Source organism: Acomys russatus, chromosome 16, assembly GCF_903995435.1.
Source record: "Acomys russatus chromosome 16, mAcoRus1.1, whole genome shotgun sequence".
Taxonomy (NCBI): domain Eukaryota; kingdom Metazoa; phylum Chordata; class Mammalia; order Rodentia; family Muridae; genus Acomys; species Acomys russatus.
Window position 1 is genome coordinate 45,091,261 of NC_067152.1, and position 24,191 is coordinate 45,115,451.

The following is a 24,191-nucleotide window of genomic DNA, read 5'->3' on the forward strand; positions in this document are numbered from 1 at the left end:
CGTGTATGGGCCCGGCCCGGCCAAGGACTCCAGTGCCTCAGGCCCATGGGAATGGGCGGAGGGGTGGCAAAGCCTTCCTGGGAGCCTTAGTGCAAATGAGCGGCAGTGTATGCGGAAACAGGCGATTGCAGCTGCCCCTTGCTGACGGTTTCCAGCCTCAGCCCGCTCACCCACAGCCCTTGCCTGGCTGCCCCGCCCCCTGTGGTGGACATAATAAACTGAGTGAGCCTGAGACTCTCTGGTGGAGGTAAGAGGTGTGTCTGTGCATCCTCCATCTGTGTGTCTGTCCTTTCTAAGTTCCCTTGCTGCCTCAGTGGGTCTGTCTGCTAGGCAGCTTGCCTTGTTCCCCTGTCTCAGCAGCCTGTAATCTACACACTTAGGGAGGGAGGGGCCTAGTGACTCTAGTCCATTTTTGTAGTCCACAATCTCAGGGATCACAATGACATAAAATATTCTGAAACATTTCCCACATCAGTAAACTATGTACTGTTTGGTTAAAAAAAAAAAAAAAGCCGGGCATGGTGGCGCACGCCTTTAATCCCAGCACTTGGGAGGCAGAGGCTGATCACTGTGAGCTCCAGGCCAGCCTGGTCTACAAAGTGACTGCAGGACAGCCACGGCTACACAGAGAAACCCTGTCTTGGAAAACAAACAAACAAGTATTTAGTCTTCAACCCCATCAGAGACCCGAGGAAGATGAATATTATCTGAATAAGCAGGAAGTGCAGAGCAAGCAGCTTCCAAAGCTGTAGAAATGACAGAGACTGTTGGCCGCCTGGACAGTCACCCGTCACCCAAGAGATCTGTGTAATGTTGGAGCTTCAACTTCAGCCTTATGGCTCAGAACATCTGACAGACTTCACTGTAAAGCAGGTAGTAGAAAGGACCTGCCTACCTTGTCCGTGCAGAGCTTGGCAGTTGACTTTCCTGCATCCAGTTTGTCCAGTATTCTGTCTGCAGTAGGAGCAAGGACAAATCTTGCCCAGTGGCTACCGTGCCACAGTGAGGCCATCTCCTAAAGGAGAATTTTGCTGATGCTCATCACCTTTGAAGTTGAAAGGAGGTGCTGCCCAGAGCTGACATGTCTCATTGTCAAAAAATACTCAAATTAGTAAAACATCTTTTTTTCCTTTTTTTTTTTTTCCCCGAAACAGGGTTTCTCTGTGAAGCCTTGGCTATCCTGGACTTGCTTTATAGAGCAGGCTGGCTTCAAACTCACATCATTCCGCCTGCCTCTGCCTCCCGAGTGCTGGGATTAAAGGCATGTGCCATCACGCCTGGCTTCATCCTTTTTTCTTTTCTTTCTTTCTTTTTTTCAGTTTTTCAAGACAGTGTTCCTCTGTGTTATCTTGTCAGCCTTAGGCTCATTTTGAAGACCAGGCTGGCCTCGAACTCACAGTGATCCGCCTGCCTATGTCTCCTGAGTGCTAGGGATTAAAGGCAGACACCACCAAGCCAGGCTGGTACAATACCCCGTAAAAAGAGTTGATACAGCTGGGCATGGTGGCAGGAGGCAGAGGCACGTGAATGACTGTGAGTTCGAGGCCAGCCTGGTCTACAAAGTGAGTCTAACACAGACAGGGCTACATAGAGAAACCCTGTCTGGTGGGGGGAGGGGCAGGGACCCAAAAACAAAACCTCCAAAAAACAGTTGATACATAGTATGGTATAACCACAATATAATCTTAATATTGTATCAATATACAAAAGATCTATACCAATGTAACCAATTATAACCTTAATTTTGTATCAACATACAAAGATCGTAAGAGTAGATTGAATGACCTACCCTTTTTTACTACTGTTCGTATATAATTAATTCTTTTTTGTTACTTTGCTTTGCTTTTTCTTTCTTTTTTTCCAAGACAGGGTATCTCTGTGTAGCCTTGACTATCCCTGGACTTGCTTTATAGACCAGGCTGGCCTTGAACTCACAGACATTCACCTGCCTCCGACTTCTGAGTGCCAGGATTAAAGGCGTGCGTCACCACGCCTGGCGGTCACTTGAGGGTTTTTTTATTTTAGCATTTCTGAAAGGTCTAAAATGGAATCGCAGAGTTGTTTTGATTTGCATTTCCTTGATGACTAAGGACTTTGAGCATTTCTTTCTTTCTTTTTTTATTATTTATTATTTACTTAAATTAAATTTATTTATTTATTTATTTATTTACGGTTTTTCGAGACAGGGTTTCTCTGTGTAGCCTTGGGTGTCCTGGAACTCACTTTGTAGACCAGGCTGTCCTTGAACTCACAGCAATCTGCCTGCCTCTGCCTCTGCCTCCCAGGTGCGGGGATTACAGGTGTGCACTACCATGCCTGGCCCAAAAATATGCACACCCACTGAGAGTGCGCCTAGATTTCTGGATTTGAGGCAGGATTTCTTTTTCTTTTCTTTCTTTTTGTTGTTGTTGTGTTTTGTTGTGTTTTTTGGAGGGGGTTGGAGACAGGGTTTCTCTGGGTAGCCTTGGCTGTTCTAGACTCACTTTATAGACCAGGCTGGCCCAGAACTCACAGAGAAACGCCTTCCTCTGCCTCCTGAGTGCTGGGATTAAAGGTGTGTGCCACCACACCCAGCCTGTTGCACCTGGATTTGAACTGGGGACCTCTTGATCTGGAGTTGAATGTTCTACCACTGAGCTACACTGAGCTACACCTCCTCTTGGAGCATTTCTTTCTTTCTTTCTTTCTTTTTTTTTTTTAAGATTTATTATTATGTATACAGATCTCTGTCTGCATGTACATCTGCAGGTCAGAAGAGGACACCAGATCTCATTATAGATGGTTGTGAGCCATCATGTGGTTGCTGGGAATTGAACTCATGACCTCTGGAAGAACAGTCAATGCTCTTAACTGCTGAGCCATCTCTCCAGCCCTTCTTGAAGCATTTCTTTACGTGCTTCTCAGTCATTAGAAATTCATCTGTTGAGAATTCACTGGTTAGCTCTGTAGGAGGGATCACAACAGGAATCTAGATTGAGCTATCTAGTGAGCTCCAGGCTAACCAGGGCTACATAGTTAGGCCCTGTGTCCAAACAGACAAGAGCATCAAAGGTCACAAGGATTAAAGGCACGTTCTGACACTGAGCTGTTCTAGCAGGCTTACCTCAGAGCAGGAAGGTCATGGCTGTGTTATCTGCTCTTCTGATTTGTCAATATTCTCAGCATGGGAGAAGCAGAAGAGATCCAGAGTGAGGGGCCTATTCCTCCCCATCACCCCACTGCTTCTCCCGTCACCCCGCTGCTCCTCCCCGTCACCCCACTGCTTCTCAAATTTCTTATATATTTTGACATAGAGTCTGCATTTAGCCCCGGCTCTCCTAGAACTCAATATGAAACCAGGCTGGCCTCAAATTCACAGAGACCTGGCAGGTTCTACCCCCCAAGCGGCTGGAGAATAAAAGCCTGGGCCACAATGTTTCTTTTTTGTTTATTTGTTTTTAAGGTTTATTTTCATTTTATGTGTATGGCTGTTTCTCTGGCACTATGTATGTGCACTGAGTGAGTGGAGGGCCCACAGAGGCCAGAACAGGTGCTAGATCCCATGAAACTAAAGCCACAGACCTTCGTGGGCTGCCACATAAGTTCCAGGAGGCGGACTTGGGTCTTCTGCAAGAGCAGGAGAGTCCTCAAGCACAGAGCCATCTCTGCAGCCTTCTCAGTTCCTCAGCTTTCTGCCTTGCCTTATAGTCAGGTCAAAGAAAGCCAGACTTCCCTGCGCAGGGTGTAGCTCAGCTTCGGGTAATGCTGCTCTGTTGCCTTTACCCTCTGCTGTTTCAGACAAGACCTCTCACTGTGGAGAGATGGGAGGAGGGTACAGGGGGCTGGGGGGGATGGTGAGGACACAATGGGGGGGGGGAGGCAGGAATGAAACTCAGCTCGGTCTGATTTTATAACGGCGCTAGACCAAGACTTCGGGAGTCTGGCCTGGATCGCTTTTTTTAGCAACATCTAAGTACAGCACAACTTTGGAAAAAAAATATTCAGATGACAATTTAAAAAAATAATGTAGTAATTTGTTATGTGCATTCATGTTTTGCCTGCATGTATGTATATGTGTATGTATGTATGTAGCAGTGCTGACCCCCTGGAACTGAAGTTACAGACAGTTGTGAGCTGCCTTGTGGGTGCTGGGAACTGAACCTGGGTCCTCTGAAAGAGTAGTCAGTGCTCTTAACTGCTGAGCCGTCTCTCCAGCCCTCAGAGGACAATTAACTCAGTCCTGCGTGCTCAACAATTCAAGGCATATTCACACTGAGATTCTTTAGAAAGTGCATCTGGCTTCTTTCACAAGAATAGGCACTGTTGACTCAGAGATGGTGCCCAAGATGTAGGGTCTAGGGAGCTTTCCTGAGGTAGACATAACACCTGGGGGTGTCAGGATTGTCCTGGCCCTAAGATAACATAAAAGTCATTTAGGCCGTTTGTAAAGCTCAAGTGACATCACTCATAAGGAGGGGCTTATGGTCTAAAAGCCACACTCAAGGTTTTAAAGGGAAGATATGGGCAGAGCCTGTCTCATCAGACAGCAAAGGACCACCAGGTCCTGGCATCCCAGGAAGAGCAGGTAAGCACCTCATTCCATCCGAGAGGTGAGCTGTGCAGTTGACTTCCCCGACTTCTCCAGTGCTTATCTGTGTGCACAGGATGTTTGGACCTTTGTATCTCCCCATTTTGAAGTTGTTTGTTTGTTTTGTTGTTGTTGTTTAAGACAGGGTTTCTTTGTGTAGCCTTGGCTGTCCTAGACTCAGTTTGTAGCCCAGGCTGGCCTGGAACTCACAACAATCCGCCTGCCTCTGCGTCCCGAGTGCTGGGATTAAAGGCGTGCGCCACCACGCCCGGCTCCATTTTAAAGCTTTTTAATGGCAAAGTGGCAGATGTAGCACGGTTGAATGTATCACTCTCTGGCTAATGTTGGCTCTGATTCCCTAACAATTCTACTTTATTGTGAATTTATTAAAGACATGTACCTCCCTTACAACCCGACTACCCTAAATAGGAGGAAAAAGATATTAAGGAGAAAGAGAATGAAACTTTCTGCCTTCTGGGTATCAGTTCTATGGGGCAGTTCCCCTGGCGTAATTTTTCTTTAGTTTTTTTTTTTTTTTTTTTTTTTTTGTTTTTTGAGACAGGGTTTCTCTGTGTAGCCCTGGCTGTCCTAGACTCACTTTGTACACCAGGCTTGCCTTGAACTCATGGAAATCTGCCTGCCTCTGCCTCCCAAGTGCTGGGATTAAAGACGTGGGCCACCACCACCCGGCTTCTTGCAGATCATCTATCTGACAGAAGCAGCTGCAGCACACCGAGTTCTCCACACAGCTTTCTGCCTACTGCAGAAATCCTCCAACTCCAGGCGGGAAACCCTCCCATCTCTCTCTCTCTCCTAGGGATGTCGGTTTGCAATAGCCCAGTAGCCTTTGCTTCAATCCTGGGCCAACACGCTCCTTGGAGCCTATCACAAGTGTTTATCTGTAGAGACGAAGCCTCAGTGGGGCAGCACCGGAGACTGCCTTCACCCTGGGCCCAGACCAAGGCAAGACCACACCCTCTTCACGGACTAGTCTAGTTAATAAAGGCAAGGGAGTTACAATAGCGAACAGAGGCCCAAGGGAAGGGAATCCGATCTTAGCCACGAGGGCCACTCAGAGTTTCTGTCTATCTCTTTGTACAAAACATTAATTTGATCATCAGTAGTATGAGAAAAATATGACACGTTAAATAAACGGGAACTCTCTTTGTACACCAGCACTCGGGAGGCAGAGGCAGGTGGATCTCTGTGAGTTCAAGGCCAGCCTGGTCTACAAAGAGAGTTCCAGGACAGCTAGGGCTGTTACACAAGAAACCCCATCTCAAAAAACAAAACAAAACAAAACAAACAAAAGCAAAAAAACCCCTAACCCCCCCCCCCAAATACAAACAAAAACAAAAAACAAGCTGGGGTACACATCTTTAATCCCAGCACTTGGGAGGCAGAGGCAGGTGGATCACTGTGAGTTCAAGGCCAGCCTGGTCTACAAAGAAGTCCAGGATAGCCAACAGAGAAACCCTGTCTCAAACAAAAACAAAAATAAAACAACAACAAGCCGGGTGTGGTGGCGCACGCCTTTAATCCCAGCAGTTGGGAGGCAGAGGCAGGCAGATCACTGTGAGTTCGAGACCAGCCTGGTCTACAAAGCAAGTCCAGGACAGCCAAGGCTACACAGAGAAACTCTGTTTCGAAAAACAAAAACAAACAACAGCAAAACACAAACAAGAAACAACCAATAAATAAAATAAGATAAAAAAAAAAAAAAAAACACGACCAAAAACAGCCTAAAGGAGAAAGGGGTTTAATTGTCTTAAACTCTGGGGTCACAAGGAGGGCAGACAGGAACTGAAACAAGCCGCGGAGGAAAGTTGCGCTCTGCCTTACTTCCCAAAGCTCCTTCTGCTCTTACAACACCCAGGCCCACCTGCCATCGCCGGCGCTGCCCAGAGTGGGCTGGCTCCTTCCACATCATCGTTAATCTAGAAAATGTCCCAAAGGTGGGACCATGGGCCAGCCTGACAGAGGTAGCCTCTCAACCTAGAGTCCCGGTTCCCAGGTGTCTGGTTTATTTGTAGTTTATGTCAAATGGACAAGAAATGACCACCAGTCTGTGACTTGGCTCTTATTTGAGGCCAGTGACTATGGCCTGGAAGGTGTGGGGTGGTTGGTGGGCACTGTCAGTCCCTCACAGCCACTCCATGTCCCTTTCTAGTTGTGTCAGTGCTTTGCCTGACTTGCCTTTTTCTGGATTAGTTAGGAGGCTCTCCCCAGCATGCTGCAGCATGCCTCTGACAGAGGTTTCCTCAAGGTGGCTCTGCTACCTGGGGTCTTGGGTGCTCCTAAAGCTGATTGTGCAGGTTGTACGAAGAGGGCACAGAATCCTGGGGCTTCTGTGGAGACTGCTACACTGTCACCATAACCAGGAGGCCCCTGTGCTGGCTGTTCTGAGCTAGGTGCTAGGAGCAGCCATACATTTCCACCGAGTGGCCAGGGCAGAGAGCACACCACAGAAGGACTCTTAAGTTTGTTGTTGTTTTTTAAAATAATTTACTTCCTTTTTATTTTATGTGCATTAGTATGAATGTGTCAGATCCTTTGGGACTGGAGTTACAGACAGGCGTGAGCTGCCATGTGGGTGCTGGGACTTGAACCCTGGTCCTTTGGAGGAGCAGACAGTGCTCTTAACCACTGAGCCATCTCTCCAGCCCTAGGACTCTGAAGTTTTGAGGACACAAAATGACAGGAAGATGAGAGAGGGGCTGTGAGGCGTGCAGGGTCAGGGCAGAGACTGAGGAGGAGAAGCCACAGTTGATAGAGACCTGCCGATGGGGGGACCTAACCCTGACCTGCCGATGGGGGGACCTAACCCTGAGCTGCCGATGGAGGGACCTAACCCTGACCTGCCGATGGGGGACCTAACCCTGACCTGCCGATGGGGGGACCTAACCCTGACCTACCGATGGGGGACCTAACCCTGACACCCAGAGCTGTCATTTAGAGTGTTGCAGGAGCGGCCAGTAAGGCTCTGCCTTGAACGTCAAGATCACAGCTATGGCTCTCAGCCCTCTCGTTCTCAAGGATTGGAGCCACGGCCTCTGGGTCTGGGAACAGCAGGTGACCTCTGGAACCCCGACACTAAGAGGGCCATGGGGGAGCTCATTCCGGCAGAGCAAAAGCTGTCCTGGGTAGCCACCAGCAGCAGCGCCTTTGCATTCCCTCTCACTGGATCCTTTGCCTCCCCGAATGGGACTAGGGCCTTCCTGGAGGGCTCTGCTCTGTGTTTCATAAGACACTCATGTGTGGCTTCCCCAGCAAGGTGCTAGGGTTTTGTTGTTGTTGTTGTTTGTTTGTTTGTTTGTTTTATTTTGAGACAGTGTTTCCTCTGTGTAGCCTTGGTTGGTCTGGACTCTTTGTGGACCAGGCTGGCCTCGAACTCACAGTGATCCACCTGCCTCTGCCTCCCGGGTGCTGGGTGGTACTAGGTTCTTAACCTAAGCTCTTAGGTCCACCGTCTCCAACAAGGGAGAGATGCGAAGGGCCCAGGGGAGTCTTCCAGCCTCACAAGGACAGGTGCCCGTGCCAGACTCTCCCCTAAGACCTGTTTGTCCAGGTGCTGGCGAGTGAGTGAGAGACTACCTTAGCTACGTCTCTATGGCTGTCATGGAGCACCATGTCCGAGACGACCTATAAAAGAAACAGTTGGCTTAGGTTTATGGGTTCCAGGGGGCCTAGAGCAGATGACAGAGCCGGGCCACAGAGGCAGCTGCAGAGAGACCTCACACCCTGATCCTAAAGCAGGCGGCAGAGAGAGTGCACTGGGAGTAGAGGGGGCTTTTAAAACCCCAAAGCTGCCCCCAGTGACACACCCCCTGTTCCTTCCCAAACAGCTCCATTTGCTGGGGACCAACTATTCAAACCTATGAGGCTATTGAGGCTGTTCTCCTTCCAACGCCCAGGAAGGAAGGGAGCTAACTCATTCTGTCTAAGGAACAAAGTCGGCCAGGAGGCGGTCCCAGAGACCTGCCCTCTGTCCTCCACATGCATGCTGTGGCTCAAGCCAAGTAACTTAAATAGAGGTGGCGCACGCCTTTAATCCCAACCCTCGGGAGGCAGAGGCAGGCGGATCTCTGTGAGTTCCAAGGCCAGCCTGGTCTACAAAGTGAGTCCAGGACAGCCAAGGCTACACAGAGAAACCCTGTCTCGAAAAACAAAACAAAACAAAACAAAACGAAGCAAAAAAAAGCTCCAGGCCCCTCTGATCTACTGCAGTAGTTTAAATGAGAAAGGTCTTCACAGGCTCGTGTGTTTAAATTCTTGGTTCCCCTGCACTTGCTAATACATAAAAGTTTTGGGAGCAGAGGACCAGACTGAGATTCACAGACAGAAAGCCCAAGCGCGGAGGGCGGTCACGCACTAGCAGTGATTACTGCCGGTGGCTTTTGGTGGACCCCCGAAGTGACCGGGTGTTTATTTTCACTCTGTATGCAAGCGACCTGTAGAGGAGCAGTCTGACCCGTTCAGGTTCTTCCGTGGGTGGCCTCAGTTTGGCTAGGTCTTGGATACTGTCCAAGGTGCTGGGTGGGAGTCCGGAGCTCTCCCAGTCTCCTCGGTCCTCTGTGGTTGAGGGAGACTGGGAAACGCTGATGCGAGTACCAGAGAGATTCCTAGGGCAGTGGGCATGCCGGCCCGGCCCATGTAGTCGCCTCGGGACAGGCGAGCTAGGCTGGCGCCACCGGGCGGGGAATTCCGGCCCGGCTGCGCGCCAGGGAGGCGAAGGGGCGGCGCTGGGCCCCGTGACCCCACTCCCAGGCACTTGGGGCAACGCGGGCGCTTGGACGCTGCAGGTGCGAGAGAGAGGCTTCGGGGTTCCAGGCGCCGGTACTGGGCCAGGAGCGGGATGCAGGTCCTGGGGGCGGTGACGCGAGGCCTAGGGTGCGGGATGCGGGTTTCAGGGACTTGAAGGGCCTCCAGGGACCGGGATGCAAGATCCCCTCTTGGCAGGGCGCGCGTGTCACCGGTCCGCCGCCGGGCGACGTGCGGAGCTCCGGATGCTGTGTTTCGCTGTGTGCCGGTCCTGCTAGGGGAGAGGGGTCCGGTGGTGCATGGCCCCTATGGTCACAATCCCGGAACGCTGCCTGCGTCCTGATGCGCCGGCGCCCAGCCGCCACTTCCTTCACTTTCCCAGTTTCGGTTTCGCCGCAGGCAGCGGGTCCAGCCGGGCCTTGAGGCTCCTACCCCATCAACTCTCCGGTCGCGGGACACACTAGGTCAGCCTTGCTCTCCAGCAACGTCCAGGAAGGACGGGGACCCACAACCTGCCCAACCCCTAGTGCGAGCTTAAAACGGTCCCGGGCCTGCTGCTCCGCCCTAGAATCCGCCCTAACTGTAGCCATAACTTTTAAGAGCCAGGCGTCTGTGTCTGGGAGGCTGATCTTTACGTGTCAAGGCCAGGAGCCTCCCAGGTCCCAGGAGCTGGGCTGAGCGGTGCACTAGCTGGCTGAATAAAGAGGGCTGCCGGTAGTCTTAGCTGAAGCCCGAAGGCGCTTCGCAGTTTCAAGCAGCACAGGAGAACTGACTTTATGTGGTGTTGGCTCGGGTTACACCACCCGAAAATGTGGTTGGAGGCAAACCCCTCACCCAAGGATACACTTCCTAGGCGTTGTTTCTGCTTGTTCTGAGAAAGTCATGGTTTGAGAAGTAAAACTTTTCTTTCTTTCTTTTTTTTTTATTGTTTTTGAGACCGGGTTTCTATGTAGCTATGGCTGTCCTGGAACTCACTCTGGAGACCAGGCTGGCCTTGAGCTCAAAGATCTGCCTTCCTCTGCCTACCCCACCTGTGAAAAGCAGAACTTTAAAAGCCTAGGCTGGGTGTGGTGGCACACTTTAATCCCAGCACCCAGGGAGGCCAAAAGAGACAGGTGGATCTCTGTAAATTCAAGGCCAGCCTGGTGTACAAAGTGAGTCCAGGACAGCCAGGGCTACACAGAGAAACCCTGTCTCAAAAAAACAACAGCCAGGCATAGTGGCCCAGGCCTTTAATCCCAGCACTCTGGAGGCAGAGGCAGGTGGATCACTGTGAGTTGGAGGCCAGCCTGGTCTACAAAGAGAGTCCAGGACAGCCAGGCCTACACAGAGAAACCTTGTCTCAAAAAATCAAAAAGAAAGAAAAGAAAACAACAACAAAAGCCGGAGAATTTTACACCTGTCAAGAAAAGACAGAGGGCTGGAGCAGACTGCATGGCTACCTGAGAAAACACTTGCACAGTATCAACACCTCCTGTGGCTCCAGAGCCCTCAGACCCTGTGGCCCCACCACGCAGCCTCTGTCCTTTCCTGTAGCACCTTTGCCACAAAACCTCAGCCTCCCTTCTCCACCCTCTTAGTTTGCTAGAGTCCCACAAGCACAAATGCACTGTTACATAGTTGTTCCTGAGTTAGTCTTCCCTCCCTTGTTTGTTTTGGTTTTAAGACGTTCTTTGTAGCCCTGGCTGGCCTTGAACTCCAAATCCCCCGGTCTCCAGCATGTGAGGCTCCGCCCAGTTTCTTATACCCCCTTCAATGCAAAATCTATTTAGTTTATAAGCCTAACCAGAGCAACTAGGAGGGAACCCATTTCCAGGAGAAAGAAAGGGCCTAAGTGATGGTCACGAAAGGGGAGAGACAGAGACACACACACACACACACACACACACACACACACACACACACACACACACACACACACACGGACAGACAGACAGACAGACAGACAGACAGACAGACAGACAGACCTGAGTGATGGTGGGTCTGGGGTACTTGGAGAGGAGGCATAGTGAAGACTAGGCATTGGATGTGGCAAGTGGGGCCAGGGAACTCCCACAACGCTCACCTCCACAACCCAGTCTCATCTAACTGTGACCTAGCCAGAATCCCGGGAGCGAGGGGTGGGGCCAGCAGCAAGCCCGGAAGCAGATGCAGGGGCCTCTGGCCCTGCAGGAGATTGCCCTAAGGGGTGAGAGTGGTTGGTGTGCTTCAAGTGACCTGGAGCCAGGGTTCCCACCCTACCCTTGGCCTGGGCTACTTGTGACCTTAATCCTGGTTTTGTGCCACTCTTTGGACCCTGAGAAGTGTAAGGGACTCTCTACAACAGTTTATTCCCTTTGCTAGGAGCCCTAGCCAGGCCATTTGGGCTAGCTCACCTAAAACTGGCCTCCCATGATTCCCCCAACCCTCCCTTTAATTGCCTGGGGGACAAGGTGAGAGACACAGCACCAGGGCACCAGGCAGCACCTGGCTGCTGCAGGCATTCCCAGAGGCTCCACAGGCAGGCAGGTGGCCTCCCGCCTTGTCTTAGCTCCCAGTGCCCAGCTGGCTGGGGCTCTGCAAGGCATCCCTTCCTTCAGTACTCTTGCCTTCCTTTTTGTTTTGTTTTGTTTTTTGAGGCAGGGTTTCTCTGTGTAGCCTTGGCTGTCCTGGAACTCGTGCTGTAGACCAGCTGGCCTCAAACTCGGCTCCACATGCCTCTGCCTCCCAAGTGCTGGGATTAAAGGTGTGCACCACCTGGTTTGATCTTCCTTGGCTTAGACTGGAGTGGAGGAGGGGGCGGCAAGGGGATGCAAATTCCTGCTGGAGGGAGGAGCTGGATTTGAATTAGTGCTGGTGTAGGGTTTCGATTACCGGGAAACTTCTGGGTCCCAATCATTTTATTTTCCTTGAAAATGAAACTGAAGTTGGTAGCAGTCACGTGACAGGAGGCCGGCCTTTATAGCATTCTGCCCCGGGGCTCTTTCTCCCTCCTCCCTCTTCTGCAGGGCTTCGGATGGCAAGCATGGAGTGTCCGCAGTGCCATCACGTCTCCTCAGAGAAGGCGCCCAAGTTTTGTAGTGAGTGTGGACAGAAGCTGTCTTCTGCAGCCACGGTGCCAGGTGAGACTAGGGTTGGTGGAGGCGGGGGGGGGGGGGGGGCGCATTGGGACTCCAGATTGGAGCAGTTTCTCTTCCCAGGCTTTGGAAAGCACAGCTGGAGGAGACCCCAGTGAGCACTAGTGCCAGAGGACTTCCCTGAGCCCTTGCACTTTTGGCAGAGCAAACTGTTTAGGTACCTATTACAGGTGCCTGTCACTTTAAAAGAGAAATAGTTTTGGTTTCAGTTCTTGGTGATAAGTGGCCTGTTTTCCCCCCGGAGGGAGTAGCCACTGGTGAGCTGAGGGACCCAGGGGATGGCAGCCTTGCCGAGCCCTTTGGGGAGGTGGAGGGTGGGCATTCGGGAGTCACAACCTGTGCCTCAAGCCAGGTCCTGCCATCCAACCTCAATTAGCCAATTAAAAGGACCAAATTGCAAGTGGAAAGCAGAGGCGTGAGAGATGGCTCCAGCACTGGCTGCTCCTGCGGAGGTCCCAGATCAACAATGGCTTACAGACAACTCCTGTCACTCCTGTTCCAGAGAGTCTGATGGCCTCTTTGATCTCCACAGGGACCAGGCACACATGGGACAAACAGACATTTAGGCAAACACTCATATAATTAAAAATAGAATAAAGAGACATATTTATATTTGCTAGGAGATCCTTGCAGCATGGACACATTGGAAAGAGGGAGCTTGCCCATTACATAGAATTTGAGTCCCGTGCAACCTGTGTGTGCCGGGGATTGGGCTTTTCTGGCTTCCATGTGGAGAAAGCTTTGGGGTGCTGATGGGGCTCCTTGCATGAGTCCCTGGTCACAGGTTTGCAGACAGGCGGGAATATCACTAGTTATGAGGTTGTGGGACAAGCTCGCATTTATCTTCTGCGGTCTGATGATCACCCCCTTTTGTTCTTTTATTTCGGGTGAGCACACTGACAGAGTACGCAGGTGGCCAATGCCTCTGCCTTGAGAAAGGGGCAAGGGGAGGGGAAGCCAGGATGTCTGAGAAGAAGGGTGCATGGTGTTTTTACTGCATGATATAAAGTCTTCTAATCAGGCTTGATTCCTTCTAGGCTGTCCTGGCAGGTGGGGAGTGTGGTGGAGGGACGGGCAAGGAGTGCTGTGTGTACAGGTAGAAAGTGCCGTCAAGGTTGGCCTGGCCGCTGGGCCACAGTGGGTTGTGACTTGGCCAGATTGGAAACTGAAAGTGGGCTGTGTTCAGTTGGGGGCTAAGTACTAGCCTAGCGTGCAGGAAGTCGGCTTCCTGCCCAGCACTGTGTGGCAGAAGCAAGGAAACAGAAACTAGGTGTGTAGAATCCTTTCCTCCTGAAGCTCCAGGCTGGGGCAGCCTAGACTGGCACCTCACAGAGAGAGGGAGCCTTAGCTGGGTAGGTGTGGAGCTGGGACAGCCACGAGTCTGTGGCACCCACCCATCAACCCTTTCTACCCAGAGGTCCCAAAAGGCAGAGTCTTAGTAGGGGTCATGGGTGAAGGCACAGATGGGGTTCCTGATGGCTTTGTGAGGGTTAAGGGCTTTGAGTGCTGTGTGTCTGTGGGTATCCTGCGAGATTTAGGGTGTAAACTCCCCACACCTCCCCTCTCCCCAGTCTCCAGCACTGGGGACGGTACTCGGCTACTGGAACACCAAATGACCTTCTTGAGGGTGGAACTGAAATGCTGGCCATGAGGTTTTTATTACTTTTTCTTTTATTTTTTAATTTTATTTGTTGCATATGAGTGCTTTATCTGCAGAAGAGGGTATCAGATTACATTGTAGATGGTTGTGAGCCACCATGTGGTTGCTGGGAATTGAACTCAGGACCTCTGGAAGAGCAGGCGGTGCCCTTAACCACTGAGCCATCTCTCCAGCCCCTTTATTACTTTTTCAAGACAGGGTTTCATTGTGTAGCTCTGGCTGTCCTGGACTCGCTTTGTAGACCAGGCTGGCCTTGAACTCACAGAGATCCGCCTGCCTCTGCCTCCCGAGTGCTGGGATCACAAGCGCGCGCCACCACCGCCTGGCTAGCCTATGGACCTGTTGTGTAGTCATTTTACACCACTGCGTGCCCTGCATGCCCTTCCTGAGACTGGCTGCCACTAGGAGTTGGCTTGTTGGTGTGTAAGGCTTGACAGTTACTGAGGGTAGATTTTGTTTTTAAACTTTTAAACTTCTGGTCTCTATAGCTTGGAGCACTTGTTCTCCTACCCCAGCCACTGAAGCTTGTGGGAAGCACGGCAGCATCTGAGGTCCAGCCAGGCTTCTCCTGGTGTTGTGAAGGGCCTGGACAGGTTCCCTAGTTTGTCTGCTGCTTCCTTTTTGCAACAAGGTAGTGTTCTGGGGGCTAGAGAGATGGCTCAGTGGTTAAGAGCACTGGCTGCTCTTCCAGAGGTCCTGAGTTCAATTCCCAGCAACCACATGGTGGCTCACAACCATCTATACTAGGATCTGGTGCCCTCCTCTGGCAGACAGGCACACACGTTATTATTAACTTATTAAACGAGCATACCTCCCTTATAAGCTGACTAGCCTAAATAAGAGGAAAAGGAGATTAAGGAAAGCAAGAATGAAACCTGGGTATCAGTTCCTAGAAAAATTCTCCCAGCGTAGTCAGCAGAATAGAAAAATTCTCCCGGTGTAGTCAGCAGAATTTCAGCAGACCAGCAATTCCACCAGAGCTGCTGCTGGAGCCTGGAGCAACCAGAATTTGGAAAGCTCAGCTGGAGCCCAAAGCTTTGAAACCCTTCCCTGTAGCCGTTCTCTCTAGGAGCATCCTGAAGTGGAGTGATAAACAGCCAAAAACCAAGTCCCAACAAAAAGCCCAGCCTCCTGTTTTGGGCATGTATATATATATCTTCTCATTCTGTTCAAGGATGTTTTTCAGCTGGCAACAACCAAGCTCCCCCACGCAGCAGTTCGACTAATAAGTGGAAAAACTTCCTGCTCTCTCACATCTAAGTGGTGAACATCCTCCTTTCTTCCTCCTCCCACACTTGGGATCAAAACAAAAATAGGTTTATCTCCCCTTCATTAGAGAGATGCCAGGCTTTGGTTGGGTAAGGCTGGCCAGGGCCACCTCCATCTGGAGCTGTGGGAGCCAGAAAGCACTCCATCCCATTTATAATGAAATGGCAGCTGTGAAAAACAGGGGCCTGCTCTGTTTACACTGTACTCTCTTCAGCTCTTCCCTTCTACTTATATGTGTGTTCATCTGCAGGTCTGTATGTGGGTGCATGTGTGTCTCTCTGAATGTGTATATGTCTGCGTGTGTATGTGTTCACGTGTGTATATGTGTGTACATACATATGCATGCACGTTTGTGTGCATATGTGCATTTAGAGGCGTTTGTTTGCTTTGAGACAGGATCTCACGTATAGCCCTGGCTGTCCTGGAACAGAGACCCTCCTGCTCCATCCTGGGATTAAAGAAGTGGGCTATCTCCTGGCCATTCAGATGATTGATCAGCCTGTTAGGCAGCAGCCTTACTCAGTAGATCCCAAGTGCGCCCTGTGCCCAGGCACCGGGTGGGGGTGACGGGTTGTGTCCCTGCCCGTGCCACTGTCTAGAACCTGCATGGAGATGGCACTGAGCAGACAGTACTGACAGAGGAGGAACAGCGGGGGCTCAGGGAGGAAGCGCATCCACAGGGGCATGGGCCCCTGGGGGAGCAGTTGGGAGAAAGGCTGAAGTCGCAGGCACCGTGTGGACTGTGGGAGAGAGCCTGAGGTGAGAGACAACCAAGCTTGAAAGCAGGTAAAATTCAGACCCAGGCTTGAGGTTTGAAGTGAGTGTGTGGGTCGCAACTCTGTCAGCAAGGCCGCGACACGTGACTGGGCACTGTCGCCTGGAGGTTCCACTCGGGACCCACAGAAAGTCTGAGTAGTTTGGTGGGGGAAGGGGAACCGATGCTGTGGGCATCCTGAGTGCCTGGGGAGATAAGCCCACTGGTGGAGGGAGAGTGGGAGTGGGTGGTGTTCAGGCCCTCCAGTTTCTCTGGACAGGGTTTCTCTGTGTAGCCACAGCTGTCCTGGACTCACTTTGTAGACCAGGCTGGCCTTCCAGTTTTTTTTTTCCCCTGTCTGGTTTATGCCCCTGGTTCTGACCCGTGAGGCTGGGAGCAGAGATCACACAGAGCCTCAGAGGATCTGGCCTCTCTTTGGGGGATACTGGCTGGGGGCAGCACCTCCCCTCCTCTCCCCCCTCCCCCACTTGCCCTTTCTGGAACTTGATGCTCTTCCTTGGCCTGAGCCTACCTTCATCTGCCCCATAGATTCCAAGAGCAACGCCTTGGTGGTGGCGTCAAGCCCGGAGGAGAAGACTGAGCATGGACAAGTGCTAAGAGAGGAGGACAGCCTGCATTGGTCCTCAGGCTCCAGCTGGGAACTGGCAAACCCAGAGGAGCTTGAGTCCGATGCCTCCTGGACCACTCAGATGGTGAGTGAGCCACCTCCCACCGCCTTGCTTCATCTGCCTGATGCTCTGTCTGTCAACCTTCTGCTCTGCCTCAAGTGGTTCCCTGGTGGGAGCTCACTGGTGCCCGGGATTGGTTGGTTCTTGTCACAAAGCAAAAAGAACTAGCGAGTTCTGAGCTCACCAGAGGATGCAGGAGACGAGGCAGAGGTGGAGCCTAGCCCCTTTCTAGGCCCAGAGGGCGTGAATATACCTGGAAAAACAGATGTGATCTTCTGGCAAAGATAGAAAAAAGTGCAAACCAGAGACTGGTGTATTTGTCGTCAGACAGAAAAAATCTGAGCCTCAGGCTATGAGGAGCACGGGAAGGGCAGTCGGGGTGAGGCAGTGGTGCCTACCTGGGATCATGGCACTGTGGGCTGGGGGCACCAGCAGGATCCAGAGTTCAAGGACACTCTTGCCTATGGTAGCAAGTTTGAGGCCAGCCTGGGCTACAGTGAGAATTTCTCCACCTCTTCTCCAAAGTCCCCCAAGCATAGGCTCATAACAGGCGGTCTGGTGGGACATGCCGTCGTGCCAGAATTTGGGAAGAGACAGGATCCTGAGTTCTAGGTCAGCCTGAGGTACACAGTAACAGAGTAAGACTTTGTATAAAAAACAATCAAGGCCTGGTGTGGTGGCGCATGCCTGCAATCCCAGCAGGCAGAGGCAGGTGGATCTCTGTGAGTTCGAGGCCAGCCTGGTCTACAAAGCAAGTCCAGGACAGCCAAGGCTACACAGAGAAACCCCGTCTTGAAAAGCCAAAAACCATGGGGCTGGAGAGATGGTTCAGTGCTTAAAAGCACTGCCTGCTCTTCCAAAGGACCTGGGTTCAATTCCCAGCACCCACATGGCAGCTCACAACTGTCTGTAACTCCAAGATCTGACACCCTCACACCAATGCACATAAATTAAATGAAAATATTTTTTAAAACCCCGAAAACTAACCAGACAAACAAAAAACCAAAACCCCCCCCCCCAAAACCAAAAAACCCCAATCAAACCAAAAGTACAATTTGTATCTCAGAATTAGAGGAAAGAAAGCAGCTGAAGGAATAATTGTCCAAAACTTCCCAAATTTGATTTTAAAATATCAATCTTTTCTTTTTTAATAATTTGTTTATTTTGTTTTATGTGCATTGGTGTTTTCCCTGCATATGTGTCTGTGTGAGAGTGTCGGATCCTCTAGAACTGGAGTTACAGACAGTTGTGAGTTGCCATGTGGGTGCTGGGAATTGAACCTGGGTCCTCTGCAAAAGCAACCAGTGCTCTTAACCACTAAGCCATCTCTCCAGCCCTTAAAATAACAATCTTAGGTGTGTATGGTGGCATGCCTTTCATCTGAAGGCTCAAGAGGCAGAGGCAGGCGGATCTCTAAGTTCAAAACCAGCATGGTCGGGCTGGGCATGGTAGTGCACGCCTTTAATTCCAGCACTCGGGAGGCAGAGGCAGGTGGATTGCTGTGAGTTCAAGGCCAGCCTGGTCTACAAAGTGAGTCCAGGACAGCCAGGGCTACACAGGAAACCCTGTCTAAAAACAAAAACAAACAAAAAAACCAGCCTGGTGTACAGAATTCCAGGATAGCCAAGGTGCACAGTGAGACCTTGCCTCAAAAAACAAAACAAAACAAAACAAACGAGAGGACCCAGGTTCGAATACCAGCAAACTACTTCGTGGCTTACAACTGTATATAACTTCAGTTCCTGGGAATTTGACACCCTCTTCTGGCCTCCAGGGATATAGGGTATATATGTAGTGCACGCACATACATACATACACACATACATGCATGCACGCATGCATACATACATACACGCATACACACATGCATGCATGCACGCACGCATACACACATGCATGCATACATACATGCATACATACATACATATAGTCTGTCTTAGGGTTTTATTGCTGTGAAGAGACACTGTAACCAACGGCAACTCTTGGGTTTTTGGTTTTTCTATTTTCTTGTTTTGTTTTTGTTGTTCTTTTGGTTTTGGTTTTTGGAGACAGAGTTTCTCTGTGTAGCCTCGACTGTCCTGGACTCACATGGTAGACCAGGCTGGCCTCCAACTCACAGAAATCCACCTGACCGCCTCCCAAGTGCTGGGATTAAAGGCATGCGCCACCACACCCAGCTCAGGAGCTGAGAGCTCTACATTCTTATCTGAAGGCAGCTGAAGGGGACTGGATTCCACATTAGGTGGAGGTTGAGCATAGGAGGAGACCTCAAAGCTCACCCCCACGGTGACACACTTCCTCCAGCAAAGCCACATCTCCTAGTGGTGCCACTTACCGTGAGCCAAGCATTCCCACCCATGGGTTTATGGGGGCCATTCATTCAAACCACCATACATGTGTGTGTAGCAGCGCGCTGATGGCGGTCCACGTGTATTTAATGTGAAGTGGGCACATTCTCCGGGAGAGGAATCAGTGTTGCCTGTGTCTGGGGGGGGAGGGGAGTGGTCTGGTAGGAGTTGCCCCTTTGGGGTAATGAGAATGGGAGCCTGCTAGACAGGTGGTGACCAACGACAGTCGCTTTACAAAGGCTGGGGGCGGGGTGGGGACTGCTTGGCACTTAAGAGCCCTTGCTGCTCCTCCAAGGATCCATCATCTTCATCAGGCAGCTCATGCCCACCTGTAATTCTACTCCAGGGGATCTGACCCTCTTCTGGCCTCTGCAGTCACCTGCATCCATCCCACACACAGACACACACACACATAGTTAAAATCAAAGGACAAATTTTTAAGCCAGGCAGTGGTGGCGCTCGCCTTTAATCCCAGCACTCGGGAGGCAGAGGCAGGCGGATCGCTGTGAGTTTGAGGCCAGCCTGGACTACAAAGTGAGTCCAGGACAGCCAAGGCTACACAGAGACTCTGTCTTGAAACCTCCCCTCTAAAAAAACCCCCCCAAATTTAAAAAGTGCCCATACTAACAAAAATGCCAGAATGTGCGTGGATTGAGTGGCAGGCACACGTGACTTCTAACGGGTCACCCGGTGTTTGGCCTGTAAGGCCTTTGCGCGTGCGCTGACAACCTTGTGGTCTTTCAATTGCAAGTGCATTTCAGCGAGTGGCTGGAAGTGCAGGGTGACGCTTCAGCAGTGGACACTGAGGAGGGCAGTGGGAGAGGTGACCTCAGCTCTGCTGGTCTTTCCATGGAGGCTAGTCTGGGTCTTGCTGGCTTGTGGAGCCAGTGCTTGCTTGGCAGGAGGTGACCTGCTTCCACTCTTTTCTGAGCAGCCTGACCTCAGCACCGTTGGTCTTTCTGTGGAGGCTAGTGTGTGTGTGGGGTGGTGATAGTGGGGACAGTGTATGGCATGAGGTGACCTGCTTCTGCTTCCACTTTTTGTCTTCTCTGTGGTAGCTTTTGCATGCTGAGCAACAGGGAGCTCTTTGCTCCCTGTTCTGTTTGTGGGTTGGTATTGCAGTCTTACAGGGAAGGGAAGGAGTGAGCTGCTAAGCGGTGGAAGGTGTGCTGTGTGAAAGAGCCCTTCCTTCCAGGCTGCTCGGTGTGAGGTCCTGGGAGCTGCTGGCTCAGAAACAGGGGGTACGGGGTGCACGTGTGTGCTGAGAGGCCAGGCTCTGAAGGACACAGACCGTATGGGGTGCATGTGTGTGTGCTGAGAGGCCAGGCTCTGAGGTACACAGGGGGCATGTTGTGCACGTGTGTGTGTGTGTGTGTGTGTGTGTGTGTACTGAGAGACCAAGCTCTGAGGGACACAGGGGGTATGGGGTGCACGTGTCTTGCTGCGAGGCCAGGCACTGGAGGCCTGGCTTGGCTCTTCTTTGGTGACCTATGCATCTAGTGTCCCTGAAGCAGTCCATCTGAGATGGATGACAGCCCTTGGGGAGCAGGCCGCAAGCCCACTGCTGTGAACGTTGGAGTACTTGCCCATCAGTGCTCTGAACAGCCACAGAAGCCTTAGTGTCCCTATACCTCCTGCCCTTGGCCATAGTAGATGCTCTAAGGTGCTGGGGAGGAGATGGCCGTGCCTCGCCCTTTCCTGAGATGGAGGTCCCTGAGGGACTTGCAGGAGCAGAGCAGGGAGTAACCCTGCCCTATGTGAAGGGCGTCGTGTCTCAACAGGAAGTGGACCCAGAGGTTTTTGTAGATGCTTCAGAGGACACAGCTGGTGGCCCAGAAGGTGCTCAGTGCCCTCCCAGCAAGAGGAAGAAGAAGGAAACAGCCGGGTGTGAGGTCCTGGACACTGAGCAGGTAGCTTGAGAACAGTTTTGCACGTCATCCGCCCCCTCTCCCAGCCTGCATGCTTACTGAGTCATCGCCACATTCCAAATGCCTGGCGTTGGGAGCTGAGGAAGGCTCGTGAGCTGAGTCACAGCTGGGTGTGGCTGCTGTGACTGAGGAGACTGACCCCTGCAGGATCCCAACTTGGGAGTGGATGTGGGAGGGGCCAGTTCTAATATAAGGTGTTTGAAGGTCAGGGACCAGATGCCCTGAGGGGCCTCCTGTACAAGTTCATGTACGGTGTGGTTGTCTGTGTCTGACATTTGTGTCATTGAGGCAGAAAAGTGACATAGGTAGGAGAGGAGACAACCTAATGCGAGGTTTGACCATGTGAACCATTGGAAATCTTTTGGTTGCAAATCGCTGAGTAGCCAGCTGCAGCTGGCTGAAGGGAATTTGTTGCTTACATCACTGGTACATTCTGAGGTGAGGCTTGATCCAGGCGCTGAGACCAAGGGTCCCTGAACTGCTCTGACTTCCTGGTGTTGGCTATCCTTAGCCTCACAATGTCATCTGTGCTTAGCCACTCTAGACCCACAGCAACCTACCTGCCGTGCACTGTTGAAGGGATGAGAGGGTGCCTCTTCTGGCGGCCTCTGCAGAAGGAAAACAAGCTTCTTCAAACCTCATGAGCCATGATTGGGCTGGGAACCTGGCCCTCAGTGGAGAGCACCATTCCAGGGGATAGGAATGCGTGTTTTGTAACCTCGTACATAATCCGCAAGGATTCACTCCACATCGAGAGCTAAGCTGTGTCCCCTGCACCACGTGGCTGAGAGCACGGAGGCGGGGAGGGCACAGTGGACTCTCACACTTTGCTGTAGTGCTCACAAAGAGCCTCCAACATGTCTTCGTTGATAATGCCTCATGCTGGTACCTTGATGGTGCCGTCTACAAGTCTAGACCTGCTTTATCCTATCTGGTCACCTTTATGATGACCGTATGGCATAGGGACATCTGTCTCCACTTATCACGTACCTGGTGGGTTAGTAAGTAAACTGTCTAGGATCACCTGCTTAGCTCGTGATGAGCTGGGTGGGAACTCAGGTCCCCCACATCCAGCCCAGCTGCTACTGTGTCCTTAACTCAAACTTGAGGTGTGAGCAGGGCTGGGACAGCACGGGGTCCTCTCCTAGGCTCTCAGCACATAGAGGCTGGTGCCTGCAGGAAGGTCTGCGGCCAGCTCTGTGATCATCCCCTGCTCTCTCTGGCCCCTCGGGTACCTGGTCCATCTGTGTCTCAGGGCTGACGTTTGTCTTAGGAATAGCAGCACTAGGTGGCAGTTATCCCACGTGCAGCCACTTTTTCTTCAGTAACTTCTTCAGTGCCAGGGCTCCCCACAGGATCTGGCCTCTGTATAAACCAGGAAACCAATTTTTGAAAGGCTGTGCACCCCACGGCTGTGCCAGGAGTCCAGCCCCGAACAAGGCCCAGGTGGCACCAGTTTGCTCAAAGGCAAAGCTGGGGGGATGATGCCAGAGCAGAGAAAAGGGGTTCACGGCTGATGGAGAAATAGGAACATGACCTTGCCAGGCCGTACCGTCATGACCTGCTCACCCAGCAGCAAAGTCCAAGTGTAGCATGGCCCGAAGGCCCTCCCTGCCTGGCTCGGCAGCCACCCCTGAGATGGAAGATCTGGAGGTTTTTTTTGTTTGTTTGTTTTTCGAGACAGGGTTTCTCTGTGTAGCCCTGGCCTTCCTGGACTCACTTTGTAGACCAGGCTGGCCTCGAACTCACAGCGATCCGCCTGCCTCTGCCTCCCGAGTGCTGGAATTAAAGGCGTGCGCCACCACGCCCGGCAAGATCTGGAGTTTTGAGTGGGCTCCACAAAAGGTTCCGATAGTATTTGGGGGCCAGCAGGACCCTCGCAGGGAAGGTCTGATTCAGACATGGAGGGTGATGAGGAGCAGAGACTCAGGGCAGATGTCAAGAATGAAACCTGGCCCAGGCTTCAAATGCTGGGGATGACAGAAGGTCAAGGGGTGAGGAAAGTATGGGCAGCCAGCACAAAAGAGCCCACCAGTTTCTCCCTTAAACTCCTTTTTTTCAAAACGCACATGTGGTTGAGAACTCTTGTCTCCAACGCCCAAACGGCTGGGACTATAGGCACACACCGCTGTACCCAGGTTGTATGGTGCCTGCCTCTGCCTCCCCAGTGCTGGGATTAAAGGCGTGTGCCACCACACCCGGCTTTTCTTTTGTTTGTTTGTTTTAAATATTTTTATTTAATTTTAATTTATGTGCATTTGGTGTGAGGGTGTCAGATCTTGGAGTTACGGACAGTTGTGAGCTGCCATGTGGGTGCTGGGAATTGAACCCAGGACCTTTGGAAGAGCAGACAGTGCTCTTAACCAGTAAGCCATCTCTGTCCTGGACTTTAGACCAGGCTGCCCTTGAACTCACATCGACCCGCCTGCCTCTGCCTCCCACGGGCTGGGATTAAAGGCATGCGCCACCACGCCTGCCTCCCGCTTCCTAGTTTCTAGCACAGTACTGGTTGCTGGTTCTCAGGCCAAACACTTACTGTATAAGGTGCCTGCGATGCCTGTCTGGGCTCACCTGGGATTCTGGGGAAGCCTTCCCGCACTGCAGATGCACCCCAAGTCTTGTTTCTTTTTCCCAGATAACATAGCTCAGTGTCCATCCAACTGCTGTTGGTCTGTGGTAGGTGGTAGGGCCTCCACACATGAGGTTGGGGCTCAGGGCATCCAGAGCATCATGTCCTGGGAACCTGCTCCTCAGGCTTTGGCCAAGTTCCCAAGGTGGGAAGCCTTGCCTGGCAGTCTGGGCAAGACACTCAGCTAGCCAGGGAATAGCTGCTGTTCTGTCTATTTGTTTGTTTTTTGAGACAGGGTTTCTCTGTGTAGCCTTGGCTGTCCTGAACTCACATTGTAGACCAGGCTGGCCTCGAACTCAGACATCTGCCTGCATCTGCCTCTGGGATTAAAGGCGGGTGCCACCACGCCCGGCTCACCCTTGTTTATTAATTCACTGTCTTTTTGTGCCATGTAATGCAGGGGTGTCATGTGTGGGGAGACTGAATGTTGCTAATGTCCGAAAGGGGCCCCAGGCGAGCCGAGACTCAGG

At 51.7% G+C, this 24,191-nt stretch overlaps 1 protein-coding gene across 1 annotated transcript in view; it reads left to right on the forward strand.

Annotated features, from left to right (window-relative positions):
- Positions 1–9,350: 9,350 nt before the first annotated feature.
- Rnf213 (ring finger protein 213) overlaps positions 9,351–24,191 on the forward strand; it is a 99,576-nt gene continuing 84,735 nt past the window's right edge. Inside the window, 3 exon segments of the mRNA XM_051159178.1 lie at positions 9,351–9,369; positions 12,316–12,429; positions 16,677–16,840. Coding sequence (XP_051015135.1) covers positions 12,324–12,429; positions 16,677–16,840 — 270 coding nt within the window. The 5' untranslated portion in view covers positions 9,351–9,369; positions 12,316–12,323.